The sequence below is a fragment of the Ruditapes philippinarum genome, unplaced genomic scaffold (assembly GCF_026571515.1).
Source record: "Ruditapes philippinarum isolate M1 unplaced genomic scaffold, ASM2657151v2 ctg5313_1_1_1_1, whole genome shotgun sequence".
In the NCBI taxonomy this organism is placed as follows: Eukaryota; Metazoa; Mollusca; class Bivalvia; order Venerida; family Veneridae; genus Ruditapes; species Ruditapes philippinarum.
In genome coordinates this window covers 44,199-62,594 of record NW_026854889.1, presented here as the reverse complement: position 1 = coordinate 62,594, position 18,396 = coordinate 44,199, and the positions used below count along the sequence as shown (strand labels likewise).

The 18,396-nt window shown below is 34.0% G+C and overlaps 1 protein-coding gene across 1 annotated transcript in view; it reads right to left on the bottom strand.

Annotated features, from left to right (window-relative positions):
* Positions 1-11: 11 nt before the first annotated feature.
* LOC132741423 (geranylgeranyl transferase type-2 subunit alpha-like) overlaps positions 12-18,396 on the bottom strand; it is a 33,632-nt gene continuing 15,247 nt past the window's right edge. Inside the window, exons 3-13 of the mRNA XM_060729578.1 lie at positions 12,501-12,625; positions 11,808-11,995; positions 10,949-11,146; positions 10,673-10,756; positions 9,857-9,939; positions 9,115-9,219; positions 7,738-7,904; positions 6,839-6,927; positions 3,352-3,480; positions 2,665-2,937; positions 12-704 (exon numbers count right to left, since the gene is read on the bottom strand). Coding sequence (XP_060585561.1) covers positions 553-704; positions 2,665-2,937; positions 3,352-3,480; positions 6,839-6,927; positions 7,738-7,904; positions 9,115-9,219; positions 9,857-9,939; positions 10,673-10,756; positions 10,949-11,146; positions 11,808-11,995; positions 12,501-12,625 — 1,593 coding nt within the window. The 3' untranslated portion in view covers positions 12-552. The remainder of the gene's footprint in view (positions 705-2,664; positions 2,938-3,351; positions 3,481-6,838; positions 6,928-7,737; positions 7,905-9,114; positions 9,220-9,856; positions 9,940-10,672; positions 10,757-10,948; positions 11,147-11,807; positions 11,996-12,500; positions 12,626-18,396) is intronic.

Genomic DNA, 18,396 nt, shown 5'->3' with positions numbered 1-18,396 from the left:
TTTTTACAAGATATATCTATCACAAGCAGTTTTGTTTTTAAAACTATCAAAATCATTTGTAAGTCTAGTAATACTAACAGCACCAGGGTTATTCACATTAATACACTCAGGCTCCCCAGCAGCATGTTGTAAAAACAACTAGGAAGATACTTGAACAATATACGACACTAGAAAACTAGGGATTTTTAGCATTTAGTGAGGTCACAATGATGAAGTGTTATGCCACTGTCAGCAATTTTTGTATGTGTACATTTACTTTATCAATAAAAGCCATCTATTTTTGTATGTGTAAATTTAATTTATTAATAAAAGCCATCAATTGAATCATTAGATAGAATGTTTATCTACTCAAGGAGAGAGTACTAATAATTCTATATTTACTAAGGAGCATACCAAACAATTCACAAAAAATATTTTAGTTTTAATCCCAAAATAGCTTCCTATAATGGAAAAGTAGGAACATTAAGGTCAATTTAGATTAAACACTAGAATCATCTTTAAACACCTAGAAAATAAACATGGTCTGCTGTGAGAGCCTGTTAGTGACAGAAATCAGTACATGTGTCCGTCAACATTGTGAAGTGTTGGAATGATTGCCTTCACTCTCTTATGTTCCAGGTTCTCTTCTACAGGATTTCCAAACAAATACAGCTTAAGTAGTTTAGTATGTGCCAATGGCTTTAATACATCTAGAGATGAAATACCTGTTGATAGTGTTAAGGAAGTAATAAATTGAATTTAGATACTGCAACAAAATTTCTGATAATTTTAAACAAGAGGGCCATGATGGCCCTGAGTCGCTCACCAGAAACAACTGCTTTTCAGTGTTGGAATGTCAATATGTTCTCATATTAAACTTGAGCATAGAATATGTTTAAACAATAATTTGAAGAAATGCCATGACCTTGAGCATTTAAGCTTTAGCTTAAATGGGGCTAATCAAATTAATATGAGCAAACTTGATAAAAGACTACCTAAAAATGCTACAAAGTTTAGTGACCATCTATCAATTATTTCAGTAGGAAATGATGTTCGAAGGTTTTTTTTCTATTTTTAGCTTTACTGGCCCCTAAAGGGGCTAATCAAATTAATATAAGCAAACTTGATAAAAGATTACCCAAGAATGCTACAGACAAAGTTTGGTGATCATCCATCAATTAGTTCTGTAGAAATAGACATTTAAAGGTATTTCTATTTTCAGCTTTTGCGGCCCCTAAAAGGGGCCAATCAAAATAATATTAGCAAACTTGATAAAAGACTACCCAAGAATGCTACAGACAAAGTTTGGTGATCATCCATCAATTAGTTCTCTAGAAATAGACATTTAACGGTATTTCTATTTTTAGCTTTAGTGGCCCCTAAAAGGGGCCAATCAAATTAATATGAGCAAACTTGATTAAACACTACCCCAGAATGCTGTCCACAAAATTTGGTGATCATCCATCAATTAGTTCTGTAGGAGAAGATGCTTAAAGGTTTTTCTATTTTTAGCCCTAGAGACCCCTAAAATGGGCCAATCAAATTCATATGAGCAAACTTGATAAAACACTACCCAAGAATGCTACAGACAAAGTTTAGTGATCATCCATCAATTAGTTCTGTAGGAGAAGATGTTTAAAGGTTTTTCTATTTTTAGCCCTAGATACCCCTAAAAAGAAAATATTAGCAAACTTAATAAAAGACTACCTAAGAATGCTACATATAAAGTTTGGTGATCATCCATCAATTAGTTCTGTAGAAAAAGACATTTAAAGGTTTTTCTATTTTTAGCTTTAGCAGCCCCTAAAAGGGGCCAATCAAATTCATATGAGCAAACTTGATAAAAAACTACCCAAGAATGCTACAAAGTTTTGTGATCATCCATCCATTAGTTCTGTAGAAGAAGACGTTTAAAGGTTTTTCTATTTTTAGCCCTAGTGGCCCCTAAAAGGGGCCAATCAAATTAATATGAGCTAACTTGATAAAACACTACCTAAGAATGCTACAGACAAAGTTTGGTGATCATCCATCAATTAGTTCTGTAGAAGAAGATGTTTAAAGGTTTTTCTATTTTTAGCTTTGCTGACCCCTAAAAGGGGCCAATTGGAATGACATGAGCAAATTCAAGTGTGACTGTCACAAGAATGCTACAGACCAAATCTGCACAGTAGTTTCAGAGAAGAAGAGGATTGTTGACGCATGACGACGGAGGAGGGACGCCGGAGCATCCCCCTTTGATACTAATAGCTCACCCTGAGCCTTCGGCTCTGGTGAGCTAAAAAAACCCATCAATATTGTTGGGAGAAGACCTTTGTGCATTATTTCTTGGGCACCTGAGTAGAACCAGTCCAACATTCAGTAACCAGTGGGATTACTTCAAATGAAAGAACTTTTTTGTGGTCCTTGAACCCACAGTGATAAAGGCAAGTGATACAAATTCAGCACTGGAGACCACTACTATATCTTGATGACAATAATTTTTTGACATAGGAATACCAATAAACATAAATTTAACCTCGGTCCATTTTACAGGCAAGTCAAAAACTTCCCATTTAGTGTAATTTGTCAAGAACTGTTAAATGGTTTAAATGGTTTTTGTACTAACTAATTTGCCTTTGAATCATTTAAAGGTAATCTCTTACGATATCTTATAACTCAGAAATATTTTTTATAATTAAAGGATACAGTTGTCTTTAATTGATAGCTGTTTAAGAGCAGGTAAGAAAGACAACTCCTCCACATCATTTATATGGTTCCCATCTACATGTATATCTATAGCACACTGAAAGCAGCTGAACCCCTTTAAACTGTCCAGTTTGTTATTTGATAAGTCCACTTTCACAACCAAGGAAAATAACTCTGGATGTACAATGCATGTAAGACTTTGATTAGGAAGGGACATCACTCTTGTACCAAAATCCAGCTGTTCAATGTAATTCTCTATGGTAAATTTGCTTCCTGAAATAAACACAAAATACCACATGTTAAAGGCACATTATCCCTCAGAAACAAATAAATCTATACTTCTTTATGATGGACAAACAAATTTTATAACATTTTTATAACCATAGTATTAACTGTTGTTTGCGCCAGAAAATACAATTAATTTCTCAGGCCTCATTTCTCAACTTGTTGCTTCTAAGCCAAAAGTTTATTCTTAGCTTCAGACTTGTTACTGTCATTTTTCCAAACCTCATGTTTCTTAGCCATATAGCTTTTGACTGCATAATCTATAAAGTTTTGGAAGTGATAAATAAAAATGTATAATTCTGTTATCAATCTTCTCTATATGTAGATTTTAAAATACTGACATTTTTTTAACCATCTCTTTACAAAATATCATTAATAAATAGTAATAAAGAAAGCACAAACTGAGGTCTTCATAGTAGTTGAGCCTGACAGGATCGATTGTCTTCAGCTTTGTTATAAATTCTTCTATTTGTTCTTGATGTTCTAATGGATCTAGAGCCTTCATTAATGACACAATAGTTAATAGCACCCCTGAAATTATACTGTAATGTTACATTTTATCACCCTAGAAAACAGTATAACAAGAGGGCCATGATGGCCCTGAATCGCTCACCAGAAACAACTGTTTTTCAGTGATTATAGAAATATTTTTTTCAAATAAACTTGTAGAAAGACAAGTCCAGCTCAACTTCAACTTGCCTCTCTAGTTATAAAGTTTCCCGACACTGATTGTTTTTTTCTTTATAGTAAAAATGATAGGAACCAAGTTTGGTGATCATCCATCCATTAATTTGTGATAAAATTTGCCTATGACTGTTTTTCAATTTTTTTTCTCAAGAATGCTACAGACAAAGTTTGGTGATCATCCATCTTTTAGTTCTGTAGTAGAAGATGTCTAAAGGTTTTTCTATTTTTAGCTCTGTTGACCCCTAAAAGGGGCCAATTGAAATGACATGAGCAAATTTAAGTGTGACTGTCACAAGGATGATACAGACCAAATTTTAGGTAAATCTGCCTAGCAGTTTCAGAGAAGAAAACGATTGTTGAGGCTTGACGACGGACGCTGGAGTATCCCCCTTAGATACTAATAGCTCACCCTGAGCCTTCGACTCTGGTGAGCTAAAAAACAGTATGTTAACAACACTTTTATTTAATGCCTATCATTGATAGCCTAACGTTGTACCATGGGACTGTTCCAATATAACTCAGGTATTGGGAGCTGCAGGGTAGAGTATTTTCTGTATCAGGTATTGGGAGGTGGAGGGTAGAGTATTTTCTGTATCAGGTATTGGGAGCTGCAGGGTAGAGTATTTTCTGTATCAGGTATTGGGAGGTGGAGGGTAGAGTATTTTCTGTATCAGGTATTGGGAGGTGGAGGGTAGAGTATTTTCTGTATCAGGTATTGGGAGGTGGAGGTAGAGTATTTTCTGTATCAGGTATTGGGAGCTGCAGGATAGAGTATTTTCTGTATCAGGTATTGGGAGCTGCAGGGTAGAGTATTTTCTGTATCAGGTATTGGGAGCTGCAGGGTAGAGTATTTTCTGTATCAGGTATTGGAAGCTGCAGGGTAGAGTATTTTCTGTAACTCAGGTATTGGGAGCTGCAGAGTAGAGTATTTTCTGTATCAGGTATTGGGAGCTGGAGGGTAGAGTATTTTCTGTATCAAGGTATTGGGAGCTGCAGGGTAGAGTATTTTCTGTATCAGGTATTGGGAGCTGCAGGGTAGAGTATTTTCTGTATCAGGTATTGGGAGCTGCAGGGTAGAGTATTTTCTGTATCAGGTATTGGGAGCTGGAGGGTAGAGTATTTTCTGTAACTCAGGTATTGGGAGCTGCAGGGTAGAGTATTTTCTGTATCAGGTATTGGGAGGTGGAGGGTAGAGTATTTTCTGTAACTCAGGTATTGGGAGGTGGAGGTAGAGTATTTTCTGTAACTCAGGTATTGGAAGCTGCAGGGGTAGAGTATTTTCTGTAACTCAGGTATTGGGAGCTGCAGGGTAGAGTATTTTCTGTAACTCAGGTATTGGGAGCTGCAGGGTAGAGTATTTTCTGTAACTCAGGTATTGGGAGCTGCAGGGTAGAGTATTTTCTGTATCAGGTATTGGGAGCTGCAGGGTAGAGTATTTTCTGTATCAGGTATTGGGAGCTGGAGGGTAGAGTATTTTCTGTAACTCAGGTATTGGGAGCTGCAGGGTAGAGTATTTTCTGTATCAGGTATTGGGAGGTGGAGTGTTAGAGTATTTTCTGTAACTCAGGTATTGGGAGGTGGAGGGTAGAGTATTTTCTGTAACTCAGGTATTGGAAGCTGCAGGGTAGAGTATTTTCTGTATCAGGTATTGGGAGCTGCAGGGTAGAGTATTTTCTGTAACTCAGGTATTGGGAGCTGCAGGGTAGAGTATTTTCTGTATCAGGTATTGGAAGCTGCAGGGTAGAGTATTTTCTGTATCAGGCATTGGGAGCTGCAGGGTAGAGTATTTTCTGTATCAGGTATTGGGAGCTGCAGGGTAGAGTATTTTCTATATCAGGTATTGGGAGCTGGAGGGTAGAGTATTTTCTGTAACTCAGGTATTGGGAGGTGGAGGGTAGAGTATTTTCTGTATCAGGTATTGGGAGGTGGAGGGTAGAGTATTTTCTGTATCAGGTATTGGGAGCTGCAGGGTAGAGTATTTTCTGTATCAGGTATTGGGAGCTGCAGGATAGAGTATTTTCTGTATCAGGTATTGGGAGCTGCAGGGTAGAGTATTTTCTGTATCAGGTATTGGGAGCTGCAGGGTAGAGTATTTTCTGTATCAGGTATTGGGAGCTGCAGGGTAGAGTATTTTCTGTAACTCAGGTATTGGGAGCTGCAGGGTAGAGTATTTTCTGTATCAGGTATTGGGAGGTGGAGGGTAGAGTATTTTCTGTATCAGGTATTGGGAGCTGCAGGGTAGAGTATTTTCTGTATCAGGTATTGGGAGCTGCAGGGTAGAGTATTTTCTGTATCAGGTATTGGGAGCTGCAGGGTAGAGTATTTTCTGTAACTCAGGTATTGGGAGCTGCAGGGTAGAGTATTTTCTGTATCAGATATTGGGAGCTGCAGGGTATAGTATTTTCTGTATCAGGTATTGGAAGCTGCAGGGTAGAGAGTATTTTCTGTATCAGGTATTGGGAGCTGCAGGGTAGAGTATTTTCTGTATCAGGTATTGGGAGCTGCAGGGTAGAGTATTTTCTGTATCAGGTATTGGGAGCTGCAGGGTAGAGTATTTTCTGTATCAGGTATTGGGAGCTGCAGGGTAGAGTATTTTCTGTATCAGGTATTGGGAGCTGCAGGGTAGAGTATTTTCTGTATCAGGTATTGGGAGGTGGAGGGTAGAGTATTTTCTGTATCAGGTATTGGGAGCTGCAGGGTAGAGTATTTTCTGTATCAGGTATTGGGAGCTGCAGGGTAGAGTATTTTCTGTATCAGGTATTGGGAGCTGCAGGGTAGAGTATTTTCTGTATCAGGTATTGGGAGGTGGAGGGTAGAGTATTTTCTGTATCAGGTATTGGGGAGCTGCAGGGTAGAGTATTTTCTGTATCAGGTATTTGGAGCTGCAGGGTAGAGTATTTTCTGTATCAGGTATTGGGAGCTGCAGGGTAGAGTATTTTCTGTAACTCAGGTATTGGGAGCTGCAGGGTAGAGTATTTTATGTATCAGGTAGTTGATATGATGTTTTGATACACAGTTAAGCCACAAAAAATATCTAAATGACACATGTAAAGAACACAGCATTTTTCAATTAGAAAACAGAAATTAAAGTTTATTTTAAACAAAGAAAATTTGCAAAAATTAAATAAAAGTATTTCAATATGTTTAATCTGAATACAAAAGCTTCTCTCTGTAGACATTAGGCGAAAACCTGTTCACTAACATTTATTTTCTGGTTCCACCTCATACAGTTCCTGTATAGATTCCAGCTCTCTTTCTAATGTATCTGTCGTAGCTGCACTTAATTCATCTCTGAAAGGAAACGTTATGTTACACAATATAATATAGTAAATAATTATCATTACAACATAATAAAGTATTATTGTATTACAATAAATAATTATTGCTAGAACTGATGTGGTACATGCTGTATTGTCTGGAAGGTGTAAAAATAAGAGGTGCAGCAGCAGTTACACAAAGAGCAGAAAATATACTTTTAATATACTACACTCAATTTTTGGATATGGAAAGTAATAACTGCATGTGAAGGTTCAATTTAGAAATTAACACTTTTAGGTAGTTATCCTGAGATATACCTTTGTATAACTGAGATTGGAAATCAAATTTTCAAAGTCATTCTACAATCAATTTTTAAAATGTCTGTGTTTTGTCAGTTTTTTTTACCTAAGTCTATTATGGTAGTAACAAAATATCTATACAGTTATTATGTTTTATTATTGAGCACACATGGTTGTTTAATCATGGTTAATTTAGATCCTTATGTAACTTTAATTACTTATAATATTGTCAATTATTTATATAATATAAAAAATAAATCACATACATCTACATGAAATTATTAATAAACAATTATTATGATACAGTAAATAATACAGTAGATAATTGTAGGAACTTTAATAACACACTAGTTGTCTACTCAATAGTCAAAGAATCTAACTTTTTGCATTCTTCTATTCTATTAAAGTCTGGGGCTAACAAGATAACTAAAACATGCTTACAAGATTATTGGAATAGCTGAAATATCTGCTTGTGTTAGGCAGTGTTTGCTATTAAGTCCTCAGTGATACATCTGGTTTTAAACCAACAAATTAGTCCACCTACCTAAATCTTGAACCTTGCTCCTCCTGGGAGAAGATCCAATGGCACTGTTGCAGTGGTTCTAACTCGATGCTATCTGAGGACCCCCAGTCATCCCCTCCGGCAGCAACCGTCACCTCTATTAACTCCTGGGAGGGAATCCATGGCTCCGAATCTTTCGATTTAAATATGTATAGAATGTTAAGGAAATACATGTCAAAAATAAGTGTGTGTTAACACAGTATAGGTCATTTGGCGACGTTCCAGCTTTACTGGTGAAGGAAGACCTCAGGTGCCCTTCCGTGCGTTATTTCTGGCACGAATATGTACCTGAGTAGAACCACCAACATTCCGTAAGCTAGCTGGATAGCTTCCTCACATGAAAGAATCCAAAGTCCCTGTCGGGATTTGAACCCACAGCAGTGAGAAGCAAGTGGTTTGAAGTCAACGACCTTAACCACTTGGCCACGGACGCCCCATAAACAATATTAGGATTACAAGACTACTGTTTATGTTAACTGACAGGGAGATACCTCATGTGTACCTCCATGCCTTGTTTCAGACATTAATAGGTTCCCCTGTAGAACCACTGACTTCTCTATGATAGCATGGATAGATTCCTCACATAAAAAATACTATGTGGGATTGGACAGCGGTGAGAAACCATTCAATCAGCAAAATTAACATCTCAGCTGTAGGTGCCTCATCTAAAGAGTTTCAGAAATATATCAAATAAATCTTATGTAATTTTGTTTAAATTTAACAAATTTTACCAAATATTCCTAGATTTATTAAAGGTCAACACATTCCACCAGCATGAAATTTCTTTCCTCCGCAATAAGTGATGCCCTTTTACATGTATATTCATACTAGAACCACCAATGTTCTGTAAGCTAGCTGGATAGATTCCTCCAAAGAAAGTATATAAAGTCTCTAACTAGGGATGCAAAGATTACTCACATATTTGCAATTCAGATATTCAGTAATATTTTTAGACCTTGACAATATGTATCAGTGTTTGTTGGTCTTAAGATCGCTGGATAGCCATTCACACCTTTATTTATGGAAAATTCTAATAACTCTTTACAACATAAAACCTTCTGAAAACTACCATTTCACTGTTTTAACTTTGTCTTGTTTTCATTTCACTTCCCTGTTCTCAGACATTTATTTTCAGCTTAACTTAAACTTTAAAGTGTTGTTAATGTCATTCTTGACATTAATCTCTTATTTTTTCATTCAAAATGTCTTTAAAGCAACACTGTAATTTCAATCATGGATACAATCATATAGCCACTTGGCTAGCAATACACAGTTGTTATTTAAACCTACAGCAGTGACAGGCAAGTGGTTCTAAGTTAAGAACCATAACCACTTGACCACAATCAATTAAAAGGATATCCATATATGAGAGTACAGATCTGAGTGATTCTTGTGTGTACACCAAACACCGTCCACTCTTTCTCCATTCACACTAACATCTACTTCACATGTTGATGGTGATATCTGTATAAAGGCAAGAAAATCAAACATGAAATACAATCCAATCTTGAGATTCCAAAGAATTACACTTCAAAGTTGCAAAGTTTTTACTGGTTGAATGCTCCTCTGTGCATGCTTTTAGTTGAGAATCAGAGTTGAATCTTCTTGTATAAGAAAACTTACTCAAGCTAGTACAAGTTGACAGAATATTAATAATAAAACTAAGAAGTAAATCAATCAGACTACATGGATGTGCAGGCTGGCCTGTCACTTTACTGGTTACATAAGTTTGTTATTTTTGTGTTTAGTACTGATTCAATCATGTACATGAATATGGCTCTATTTTATCAATGAAGAAGCAGCATAGTGTAGATGATTGAGCCAGACCAAGACAAGAGATATTGACCACTGTTGTACTTCTCATTTTCAGAGTCAATAAAACTAGAGTCTGGAATTTCCATGTATTTTCATTGTTTACATTGCGCCTGAAGGATCTTCATTGTTGAAACTGTTTATACAAGCAATAATGTTTTAATGCCAAGTTAATTAGTGCATCACCTACAGATCAATGGTGATAAATGTGATGTTGTACCTAAGCTGGACTTATTTCTATTTCTAATTTATCACCAAGGATTGACATTGTTTATAAGATAAACTATACCAGTATAGGCTGTGTTGTTGTAATCATTAACTTCTGTTCTATTCTGTCTACCATCATACATCCTACACCAGTCTTCCTCTTACCTGATGATAAAATAACATCAACTTTAACATTATCTCTGATGAATACAACATACTGTGTTCATTAAACACAAATGACCGTTCCCCCCCACTCCTCCATCAATTCGCTATTTATGAAGTTAAGTTGATAATCCAACAATTATCCCCCAAGACATGGCCATTATAGTTTTATGCATGGGCTGTTTGCCAATTACAACATTCTTCTGGAAGGTCAAGGTCATAATCCAGAGCATAAAAACAAAACTCTTGTCCTGAAGAATAATGTGTTCAAACATACAGGCTGTGAAGATATTATGGCCTTTATTCAAGCTGCTGCAGATGTACGAGCAGACTGGATAAAAAACAATATACTTCTGAAAGTATTTCTACTCTTTAAATGTTTCGGGTTTGTATGGCAGAAGATAAAATTACTGTAATACAACCATATGGCAGAAGATAAAATTACTGTAATACAACCAATGTATCTACAACTTTTACACTGATTTTGTCTAATACAATATATTTCTGTATGTAATCAAAAGTTGCCTGTAACTTTGTTAAAGTGAAAATAGTGTTAAATGCTAATTTTGATTACTTCTCTTGTAAATATAAATAGATCATAATATTCATGAAAAAAGGATCCAACACTGGCTGCCTGGAGTACAGTTTGGAATATTTCACTCTTTAAGTAAACTATGAAGGTTCAACTCGGCATAACCTCATCTTAACTGGCAACTGTAAGACTATTATAACACACCTCTACCAAGCAGCCACCTGTGGTAAAACCAGGCACTCTGATCATCTGGGTCAGTGAAGAATGCATTCTGAACTGTCTCATGTTCTGTAATATAAATTTAAATCTAATATCATAAATGCAGTGCTTTAATTTGTAAAATGAACTTTTCTTTAGACAATTTCATTGTTTATGTGATCATACACTCAAATAAAGCAGACAACAGGAAAGTTATTTTTAGGCCAGCTACTTGTCTGGAAAACACTATTGACAGTGATGTACATGTATCAATTTTCATACCTTTAATGAGTACACCTTCCTCAACACCCACTGACGTACTATCATCAGGATAAATGATGGGTAAAAGTTTACTTCTGTAATGCCACGATGAAAAGTTGGAAAAATTGTTACAAATTTTGTTAGTGGTAAACTCAAGCTCCTCTTCTGGAGATATTTCAGCTTTCTTGACAACAAACCGCCGATAGTCCCAACAATGAACTGAAAAATACAGTCATAATACATGTTGATGATTCTACCTAACAAATCAACTCCACTAACAAAACAAAATGTTCATCAATGTTGCTACCAACCAATAATATTGCAAAGGTTGTCAATTTCATAAGCAGATGATCAAGAAAAAAGGTCTCTCTCTATAGCCATAACAGAATTTCACTTAAGTTTAATCATTTATATTTTCAAGGTCAATTGAGAAGTTGGAGATTACTGGTAAAATTTCAACGAAGAAGGAAATCATATTGTTCCTATTTTTAATAATAAAATTTAGTTAAATGTACTGAAAACTGTTGGCACTTAGCTTCTATAATGAGTGTTTTGTAAAATATTTGTCTTGGTTACACAACGCTAAATTCTAGTGGTCCAAGAAAAACATTATAGTGTCCACTCAGGCAGTAACTTAACTTTTTTATTGGATTGCTGACTTCATCATGAATTTTATATTATTTAAAAGGCCTGCAGGTAAAAAAAGAGGGAACAAATTTATTTATAACATATAACGTTATGAGCTGCCAAGCTAATTTCAGTAATTTCCTAAACTAAGTATAATCTAATTCTTACAACAATTTACTGATATCTACACACTGTTTCCTTTATCATTTACACATAACATAACAACTTTATAACATAAAGAAAGATTACTCACAATTTCTCTCATCATAATCCAGGAAGAGATTACAGAGTTGTAGTTCTTGTTTCCAGTCAGGTTTTGCCATGGTTTCCATGACAAAGCATCGATGATTCCATACACCATATGATTTAGGATTCAACCTAAGACAAGCCTCCAAGAACTGTAACTCTTCCTTAAATAACTCATGCAACTCATCCTCTGGTCTGATAATGACAAAAAAAATATAAACTATTGGAATTTTTTTTTTAAATATAATAAAATTATGATAAATTTGTTTTCAAAATTAATAATCTAAACAATACCACATTGAAACTTATTCTATTATTACTGGATACCATATCATACATTAAGTTACATTCTAAATACGTTTTGTAAATATGGCATTGATAAATTGCAGAGTTACCTTATGGCCTATACATAATGAAGTAACCATTTTAAGGTATACCATAAAGGGTGTTTTTTCTCTCTATATTATGAGAATGCTGAATAAGACAAGGGGCGAAATAGTAAACTGATTTGTACCGGACTTTCAAAACCCTGATAACACATGTACAAACTAAAAGGCTTTCAAACAAGTTATCATAAAACAAAAACAAATGTTTCCTAAATAAATGTAATGATTTGGTTGATATATGAGCATAAAACTAGAAATCTAAGTTTGAAGTGAGAAAACAATATAACAGATCTATAACATCAGGAGGTACTTACTTATTATCTTTAAAATGTAAGAAAATCTCTTTTCTGTAGTTCCATAGTGAAGAAAAGTCAGGGTTCATAGATAAAATCTCTCCAGTTATCTTCAGAGCTTCTCCATCATATTCTTTATTCTTTCTCTGATACAAAAAACCAACAACAGGGATTATCTGTTAAGATGCTTTTAAATAAGTCTATCTGTTTTTGATTATTAACAGCATTTCACTGAAAGTAGAACTTTCGCTTTTTTTTAATGAAAACGACATTTTTTTAATGAAAACAACAAAAAGAAACCCCTGATATTAGCATAATGATACACTAACTGTATAAAATATTCTAGTTAAGTATGTGTAACATAGCATTTCCTTGTCAAAATGCTTTTACAGAATCAATTGTAAAAACATTAATTATTTCAATATTCAAAAATTAACTTTTACATTTTTAATAATCATTAAAAGAATTTCATTGTTGTATAATAGACAGGCCTGATTTTGAGAATTTGGCCCTCTATAAGATGCTAGAGGCATTTTGTAGTACAAGTAGTATCTTGGTGTATCTTACCTATTTAAGGTATGCTGAATCCGATAAAGGTGGATACCAAACTGAAAAACTTGATCTTGACCATTGAAATGGCCATTTAAAGTGACCACTAAAATGGCCGCCAAATTTCTTTATCATAAATGGATGATATATCAAATAAAACTTTTAAAGAAAGGAAAAGCCTGAAATTTGTCACAAAGCATGTTTAGGTAAAAACAAATTAGACACCAAAACAGAATTTAAAAAAGCCAATCCAATATGGCCGAAAAAATCCAAGATGGCGGACATTTTCTTAAGGCCAATATAGGAACCGCCGAATTTCTTTATCATAAATGGATGATATATCAAATAAAACTTCTAAAGAAAGGAAAAGCCTGAAATTTGTCACAAAGCATGTTTAGGTAAAAACAAATTAGACACCAAAACAGAATTTAAAAAAAAGCCAATCCAGTATGGCCGAAATAACCAAGATGGCGAACTTAAGGCCAATATACCCGGCTACAGATTGTCCATGGACAGCCTTAAAATGACCATGGATATCCATGGATATCCATGGAAAGAGCATGGAAATACATGGATAAGTCAAGTGAATGGACAGTGTCCATACTAACAAACATGGATAACATGGACGATGTCCATGGATAACATGTACAATGTCCAGGGAATATAAAAATGTTCATGGACATAGTACAAAAAAACTATGTCTAATGTGGACATTGTCCATGGTCAACTTCATTGCTCATACTTAGAAATTTTTATCAAAAGTGATTGGATGGATATGCAAAAAAAAATCTAAGTGCCAAAACATGAAAAATGTTTAAAAAAATTATAACTGCCATTTTTAAAAAAATTATATGTTCATATTGGGTATCAAATTATTCAGCATGAAAAGAAGAAATCAAATATAGTAAGATCAAGTAGATTTTTATTTTTATTTTATTTTTTTTAAATTCCAAACTTCAGTTAAATGATTATATAGAAAAACATACTGTACCCTTATGCATACCATTTCAATTATATAAAAAGATAATCTACTCACTACTTGTAGACTTGTTTAGTTTTGTTTGTTTCTGTTTTTGTGGTTCATTATCATATATTATCCTAATTAAGTTAGAAAAATAAATACACAATTTAATAGAAACAATTTAAATTTAAGAACAAATGTAATTGTTATGCACTTATATTTCTTTATTTATTTTTGATAAATTAATTATTATTATGTATCTCTATTGAAGTATATATAATTCATATATTCATCCTGTGTAGATGTAACTTATGTATATAGTGATTAATTTCTGGAACATTCAAATTAGCATCAGCCACAATGTCAACATTTATGACCCCTCAAGTGGAACCTGCTGTTTTCATAACTACCAAAGTTAAACTCACCTATCTGATATAAGAGAATAGAAAGAGGTAAAGCAGGTTTACTACATACTATATTACACTGTAGCTCCCAAGTAACTTAATACCCTTGCAGAACAAATCACAGGTCAGAACACTCCTTCCAGGCGGGTCATTTGAACAGAAGCATTGGAAGATTCTGTTTATTAGTGCCTATACTGCTTAAAAGTTATAACTTGAAATATTATGTTGGAGCATTGGAAATTAGACAAAATGAGTTTAAACTGGACAAATTTACAAGAGTTTTCTGGAAATATGAACTTTTAAACATGTGTATTTCATGATTCAGTTAAAATGGAGGGAATAACATGTATATAACCATTTCTAACAGTAAGTACAAATGTATTTTTATTTTTTAACACTTATTATTTTAGTTTTTTCAAACTTTCTTTGCAAGTATACACTGTTTCAGTTATTGTGTTTCTACATACATGTAACTTTTCAATATAAATAGTTAAGAAAATCTTTTTCATTTTTAAATAATGGCGGGAAATTTTAAATCAGAGATTACAATTTTCCATTCAAAATATTGGTGATTGATCAAGCAATGAATTTCCAAATTCACATTTAATAAAATTCATAATATGTCTTAATTGTAATTTCTTGTTACTCATGTACATATGTTATTTTTTTCAACATATTAGGTTGCAAACTTTCAAGTCTTGGAGTCACATGAGATGTTTCAACTCAAAGGATGTCAGATGACGGAAAAGTGATAAATGTACTGTTGAATACAGAATGCTTTCAAAACCATCCTGGTAATAATTTAGTTTGTTTTGTTGAAAAAATCGAAGTAACATGTTTTCATATAAATGCATGTTATTTTTCAAAGTCTGAACAAAATGTTGTTCTTCATGTTTTATACATATATTATTGTTATACTGACTCCACTGAACAAATCTCAAACTTTCAGTGGTAATTAAGTACTTGTGAAGGATTGAGTAATTTAAACTGCCATAACATAAAAGTTGTCATTATATAAATATAGGAAAAGCAGGGAAATAATTGACACAAGTTTATCATAATGTTGATTTTGACCAAAAATGAATCATTTTCATCAAAGAGCATGGTGTTTACTTGATAACTCTGTGCTGATATTCTGCAAAAATCATTTAATTGAAAGTTTTCCATCTTAACTTTTTTTACCCTTTCATGTTTTTTATCAATCATGTTTAAACAATACTAATTATGTTGTAAAGGGCAACCTCGTTAATCGTTAATACAAATGGTGTTATGTTATGAATAAAGCTCAAAAATGCTACAAATGTTTTCAGTAATAAAATTGATAACAAAGAATCCAAAAGAACTGAAAAGGCCAATATTACATTTCAGGACCAACTGCAGATCAAGGTTATTGGCATAACAAGCTACAGTAAGATGGCCATTGTTCTATTCCGCTTTTTGTATAAAGAGGAGGAATATGCCTGAAAATCATTGACAAGGAAAGCATCCAAAAGTGGCGAAAAAAGGCCACCTGTTGACCAAGAAAAGTTGACATGAATTTACGGTCAGTGTTTCTTTTTTTTTTTCTTTCTTGGTTATTTAAATTTCATTGAAAGTTTTTGAATTTCATTGGAAGTTTTTAACAGGAATTGAAAATTTTTTTCATAGCCAATCGTCTTGCAGGACAAGTGTCTTCAAATTGCTACTTGTCCATGTAGATAATTTGAATTGTTATATTCAAGGGTTAAGTATATTACATTGATTTGTCAAGTCAATATTTATATAATTTGTTTTGTTCTTTACAGATATCATCAAAAGGAATTTTCTGCATGTCACACCAGTGATGGTCAGGGAAAAGCTGCGTGACATTGTCAAGCCATCTCGTGCCAACAAAACAGTGGAACAATAAATATGTGTACAAAATAAACTGTGGCCGTTTTAGCCATTCAGAACAATATAAATGAGAACATTTGAGAACTTGTTTTACTTCATATATGGTGTAAATAAATCTTTAATGTGTCATAATTTTACAGCCTTGTCAATTCAAAATCATTGTTACACTAGTGCAACTCCCAAGTGAAAAAGATTGTGTGGGACCTTTTTTTTACAGACTTTTAAACAGGTATCTCAACACAAGTGTGATATCATGGACATTGACCATGGATGTCATAAAAGATTCCTCAAAATTGGTTTTGAACATGGATAGAATGGACATTGTCCATAAAAAGAATGGACATTGTCCATGGAAAGAATGGACATTGTCCATGGACATCATGGACATTGTCCATGGTAAGAATGGACATTTTCCATGGACATCATGGACATTGTCCATGGGTATCATGGACAATGGACATGGAAAGCATGGACATGGATAGCATGGACACTGTCCAGGGATATAAAGAATTGTCCATGGACAAGTGTTTCAATACTCCATGGACACTGTCCATGCTTATATCCATGGAAATCCATGGACATTCTGTAGCCGGGATAGGAACTGCCGAATTTCTTTATCATAAATGGATGATACATCAAATAAAACTTTTAAAGATAGGAAAAGCCTAAAATTTGTCACAAAGCATGTTTAGGTAAAAACAAATTAGACACCAAAACAGAATTAAGATAAAGCAATCCAATATGGCCGAAAAAATCCAAGATGGCTGGCATTTTTCTATAGGCCAATATAGTAGTAATATTAAAGATTATGAGTGCTGAATACTTTAAGGCATTTAAGCATAAGAGACTAGAATGTAAGAGATAAAAATTCTAGAAAGTCCCTACTCCCTTGAACCATCACTATATTTAGGGTTTACGCAGGGAACACTACACTCTTCCCTGCCCTATCTGCTAAATATAGAGCTTTCAAGTATTTTATCTGGCACACTATATAAGCATATAGAGTGGCTACTCAGATTCCTACTTATATTTGCACAGCACTATATGCCAGTATTTCTTTCAACAAGGTTTTTAAACTTGACTAACCACCTGAGAAATTTCTTAATAGTTTACTCTTACTCCTCAGAGCTGCCCAATGCAATTCATTCATTGCGATATTGAAATTCAGGCAATATTAAGTGAGATGATTAATATTGTCATTAGAAATTTAAAACCAATATCACTTATAACAGCTCAGATTTAATTTTGCTTCACTAAAGGAGTTCTTATTACTGTCAAACAACCGTATCCTCCCATGCATGCACTGGTTTCCATGTCAGATGTCAGTGAATGAGGCTTCGTCTTGAGACTAATGCATCATCTAAATACACATCTACATATCTACTAGCTGAACCGCATGAGCATCTAGAGGATTATATTTTGATCCCAGTTAAAATGCCTTATCCAGCGACTTACAAATTTAATTTATTGACCCATAAGCAACAGCATTAGGGAAAAGCTGTGTTACTATGATATCAATGATTGGAGTTTGTTTGAATAATGACATTGTTATAAAGCCAAAGGATTCAAGCTTAATTATCAAGCTCAACCAATAACAAGTACAATTATGAAAACCTTTAATTATTATAAATAACGAAATGGCATTGGATTTTTTAAATGTTTAGCGTGAGCTTCATAATGGCTATGTCAAACAGTCAGTCAGAATGTCTGAATCTTATAACGGCCGACTTTTCTCGTAATGGATGTTTTTTTTCATAATGGCTGAGTTTTCTATCCATAATGTCATGGTGAAAATGTATCAGCTCTGAATTTGAAGTGCTAATGCACCCAATATTGCACAGTTAATTAATAATGCATATTATAAAACTCATATTGACTCAAAAACCTCCGAACCCTTGGTCAGACTAAGAAAAAAAGTTTTTTCGTTGACAGCAACATTGATCGCCCTGTGACTTTGTCATCGAATGAGATGTCATACTTATGACTTCAAATTCTGCTAAATGCTCGTTTTATTTTCTTCACAAGAAACCCTATACCACGCAATTTATGAATAATTAACTTTAAAAAAGCCCTTTATATTATGCAAACGTTTTGGCTTTCTTTCTTTTTTTAATAACAGTTCTTGTACTTC